At 41.9% G+C, this 4,491-nt stretch overlaps 1 protein-coding gene across 1 annotated transcript in view; it reads left to right on the top strand.

Annotated features, from left to right (window-relative positions):
* The first annotated feature begins 522 nt into the window (after positions 1–522).
* Positions 523–4,491, top strand: part of LOC107734540 (polypeptide N-acetylgalactosaminyltransferase-like 6) — a 66,263-nt gene continuing 62,294 nt past the window's right edge. Inside the window, exons 1-2 of the mRNA XM_016546529.1 lie at positions 523–868; positions 1,137–1,376. Coding sequence (XP_016402015.1) covers positions 1,242–1,376 — 135 coding nt within the window. The 5' untranslated portion in view covers positions 523–868; positions 1,137–1,241. The remainder of the gene's footprint in view (positions 869–1,136; positions 1,377–4,491) is intronic.

Here is a 4,491-nt window from a genome sequence, read left to right as displayed (position 1 = left end):
TTTGTAATTTGTTTTTTATTTACTTATTTATTTCTCTATCCTTCTTGTGATCTGCTGGCATGGCATGTGGAAAGCTTTAAATAAAATATTTTACATACTGTACACATTGTGTACACATTGTAATATTTTTAAGTACTGTACACATTGCCTTGTTACATGAATATTATTAAATATTACTTTCGTAAATTATAAAGCAATTAATACATTTTCTTCCAGAGTTTTACAGTATTTTACAGTAAAACTGCATTAGACTGGTAAATCAAATATATAGGTAGGTATGTTAAGTATCCGACTTTTTTTTTCTTGTTTATTATAAGACTCGCTTCCAAAATAAAATTAGAGCTATAATGTCACTAGAATAGTGAGTTTCACAGGGTTAATGACTTGAACCTACGAACACATTTGCGTTTAAAGAACAAGCAAAGCTACAGTTCAACAGCTCAAACAAAAGCTAAGAATCCCTCGCCTCTTTACTCTGTGAGCTCGTGTCTGGCGTAAGGCTGCTGCTTCACTGTGCTGTCCCACACATCGGAAAGCATCGCCCGGCTGCCAGGATGTTTTCATAATGCGCATCACACGTGGTTCATAACCGCAATATCTACCAGCTGAGGGCAATGAGAAACTCGCCCAAGGAGGAACGAGAAAGAATCCGTAAACCTTCCGTAGGTGGGACGCGCGCGAGGGTTTTAATGCAGAGCACGAGACGATTTCAAATTGTATCTCGAGCGCATTGCCACAGATAGAAACGTAGCGCTCGTCGTTGTTCAGCAATTATCGTACTCGGAAACGTTCCCCTGGTGTGTCTTCAACAGAGGAGAGGGGATTGCCGAGCAACATAAATGTCTCAACATGCAAATAACCCTCTACTGTAAGTCTTTTCATAGTATTGCTTACGCGCGTTCCGTCTCGCTGACTGATAAAAAACGAGCACATCTGCTTATATTCTCAGTTATTGATATCCTACGCATATACTGTAGAGTTTTCAGTGAATGTTTGCTTAATTGCGTATGTCAGTTAAGAAACAGCTAGTGTTGCTCTCGAGCCCGAGATTAATACGCGTAAATAAGACACTATGTTGCTCAGCTTCATTTTGGAGTGTTTGTTTATATGACGCGGCGACACTGTCTTCCTTGCAGGTGAAAGTTTGTCGTCTTCTACGAGAGGAGATACAGAGCTCGAGTCCACACACGGAAGACACACGTCTATCTAGCGTTGGATTGTTTCTCATTCGCGTCTTCAAAATGAAGAGAAGGCAAAAACGCGTTCTGCAGATGGCATTTCTATTCATGGTGGCTTTAATTTTTCTGCCAAACGTCGGCCTTTGGTCAATGTACAGAGAGAAGAGCCTTATGAAGTCGCATGAGCCAGGAGAGCAGGTGAGTACAAACCTTTAACAGCTGTGACTCGAGCATTTATAGGTTAAGTTACTGTCAGTCAGATCTGGTGCATGCAGCCTTACCTAAGTAAATAAAAAGCTTGGATAAGCTTCAGCACACCTTTATTAATACTGCACTGAAAGATATGCAGGTCTTCCACATGCATTCTTGCAGAAGTTTTATTTTTTTTTTATCTCATTTTATTTTTTAGGTCCTTATCAGACAAACTATACTTGTCTTACTTTCAAGTGATATATCACAAGTCATTGTAGCACTTTTCTCTACTGTACTATATGGGTAGTAGGCAATGTTGATCTTTGAATAAAAGTTGTAAACTGTTGTAGAGCATAATTTCTGTATTCCAAACAGCATCAATGTCTCACATTAGTTTGTCTTTTTTTTTTAAATAATTTATTCTACTCATTATTTAAAGGGTTGGAAAATGGTCAACATTATTGTGTTTGGTCATGTTTATTATGTCCAGCACCACTGTATAAATCAAAGTTGCTTATTACCTAGCGGAGAGTTATTGTGCCCTAGAAAATGTGGCTTTTGACATCCCGTCTTCTCTAACTAACCCAACAGTACTCTAATTAAACTTTTAGAATACAAAAATGCATCTTTATGCACTTTGTTCAGTTGTTAATGAATAGTTAACATAACATTATTGTGTGTTTGCCTCCCACAAGATTATACATTTAGGAGCACTTAAGAAGTCAGCAGTTTTGCCTTGAGGGAAACATAAATCACAAGTCAAAAATGAAAGAACATTTTCTTGCAAGGCTTGCAGAAATGAAAATGATGAAGCGCTATCTCATGCTAATATTGAATATTTATTGTTGATCTTCCGCTAATGCTCTCAGAGAGAAGGAGAGAGCAATTGAACCTCTTGAATGTGTGATCTTCAAGCAATTCAGTATTATAGCATCATTTTCATAGGTTGATTTCCTTAATCACGTTTAGCTCTCAGAGAACAACATGGATATGCTCATTTACTTTGCAACTGGCTGCTGCTTGTGATGAGAGTGCAATCAGTGATTCTCTCAGCCAGATGTCATTGTGGCAAATTTAGTCCCCTGAAAACATTTTGCATGTGGAAATTCACTTGGGCTGGGGTTGGCTGCACTCACTTACATACACCGCTACTAGATGACATTTCCTTCCTCTCAACATTACAGAACTAGCATTCCTGTCTACTAAATTCCCTCTCTCCTCATCCGTATGTCTGCACCCCTCACCAGCTGCCAAGGGGTGCTGTTGGTTCATTTGATTCCGCCATTGGGTACCTGGTTGCTTTTGGTTTCTGCAGCTGCGATGTAGTTCTAGTGCTCAAGGGGTAAATGCTGAGTCTGTTTATTGCGTCTCGTAATTGCACCTCTATCATTTGTTTTGCCGGAGTTGCATGACTTTAGCCTTAGGGTGAGTACAACCGCACAAATCCAGTCTCTTCATTAAAGTCAAATCAGTGAGCAGGCACCACGGCGGTGACAGGGCCAAAAATATCAGAGCACCTCATGCAGGGTGCTGTCCTTTCGCTCTCTGCTGACCTCCCCATTTCCGATTTCCTCAAAGAGGCATTGTCCAGGCAAAACATCCTTGCTCGGCTCTTTTGGAATTATGTAGATGCTTTAATGCAGTTAAAGGCATTGTGACAGGTAGGCCTTAGATAGCGTCAATGCCTTAGATAGCGGGCTCAATATGTAGCCTCTGTCGTCTGAATATTTAATATCATCTAATGAAGCGAATCAGGTGGACTATTGATTCTCCAGCAGTTTTTAAGGGAATATGATTAGTGGACTGAGGAAAGAGGATGGGGAGGGCAGCGTAGGGATGAGAGCAGTCTGCAATCAAACTCAATCCCCTCATGTCACATACTTTCTGGACTCAAAAGGAGCTTGAGTTTATGAGCTCAATAGAAAGATCCCAGTGCCTGTTATTGTGCACCTGTCAGAGCAGGAGAGATAATTGACAGCAGAGATATTGTGTCAATAAGCCCCCAAGAATCCCGGTGAATAAGCCCGCCTTGTGTGTCCTCTTTTATTATCCGATAGCAATTACCCATGATTGAATCAGCCCTCCGATCCCAAAAATCCTGCCTCAGCGATGTTAAGCGAGGTATATTAAAATAGCGACGGGAAGCGTAGACTCCTCGCACTGGGTCCCTTTCTTCTGGGAAGACATGTGCTGAGTTCTGTCCCTCCTTCCCCGTCAAAATCTCGGCTTTCTGTCCTTTGGGAGACAATCATGTTGAATTAGCTCTGGCGGCCCACTCCTGGCGCGGGTAAACAGCATCTGTGTACTTCGGTGGGTGGTGCGCACAGCGCCAGTGCTACGAGATGGACGTGTGCTGATAAGCGTGTGTCAGGACTGATAACCTTCCCTCAGCTCCTAACAAGAGCCCACCGTTGAGCATGACATTGCCCAGGAGCATTATGAAGAGGCTGTCTATGCAATCCTATCTCGCCGCGCCACTGCTCTTCAGTGTGTTGACAACAACAGGGCATGCAACTCTGTCACCGATAGCACGGTGGATAACAAGAGCTTCGTCGTTGTTAACTACCTGGGGTGGAAGCATGACGAAGGTGGATGGCAAGATGATGACCTCAGAATCCTTAAGCTTCCCTGGATGAAGTTTTAAGCCGACCGTGTTTATGTCATTCTAGACAAAGGAATATTATTGTCGCTTTCCATTTGCCAGCAACGTGACAAGGGGAAGAGAGATGTAGTAATTGCAATTACCCTCAGTGTCAGACTAGAGAGATACATTATGGTAATGCACATGTCAAGTTGACGGTAAGAGCATGGGTGAAGAGTGCACCAGATGATTTGAACTGAATCGTGGTCTGGGAACATTGAAAGATCACACAAATAGTATTGCAGAGAGGCTAGAATCCCCTGAGAATGAACACTGTATATCTCATATAGATCAGTACTGTAAGTGTTATAAGCATTCCTTGATGAGCAGCACCATCTGGTGTGACACGAGGGCAAGGTTAAATTTGGAAATGGAGTGGGTTTGATGATAGACAAGTAAATGGCCACCATTTTGGTCAAAGAAGGAACAAGTGTTTTTCTCCTCTTAATTTCCATTTAGCTGAATATGAGGGATTGGGGG

Source organism: Sinocyclocheilus rhinocerous, unplaced genomic scaffold (assembly GCF_001515625.1).
Source record: "Sinocyclocheilus rhinocerous isolate Xijiao unplaced genomic scaffold, SAMN03320098_v1.1 scaffold580, whole genome shotgun sequence".
Classification (NCBI taxonomy): Eukaryota; Metazoa; Chordata; class Actinopteri; order Cypriniformes; family Cyprinidae; genus Sinocyclocheilus; species Sinocyclocheilus rhinocerous.
The sequence above is the reverse complement of the archived record's forward strand: the minus strand, read 5'-3'. Positions and strand labels throughout refer to the sequence as shown.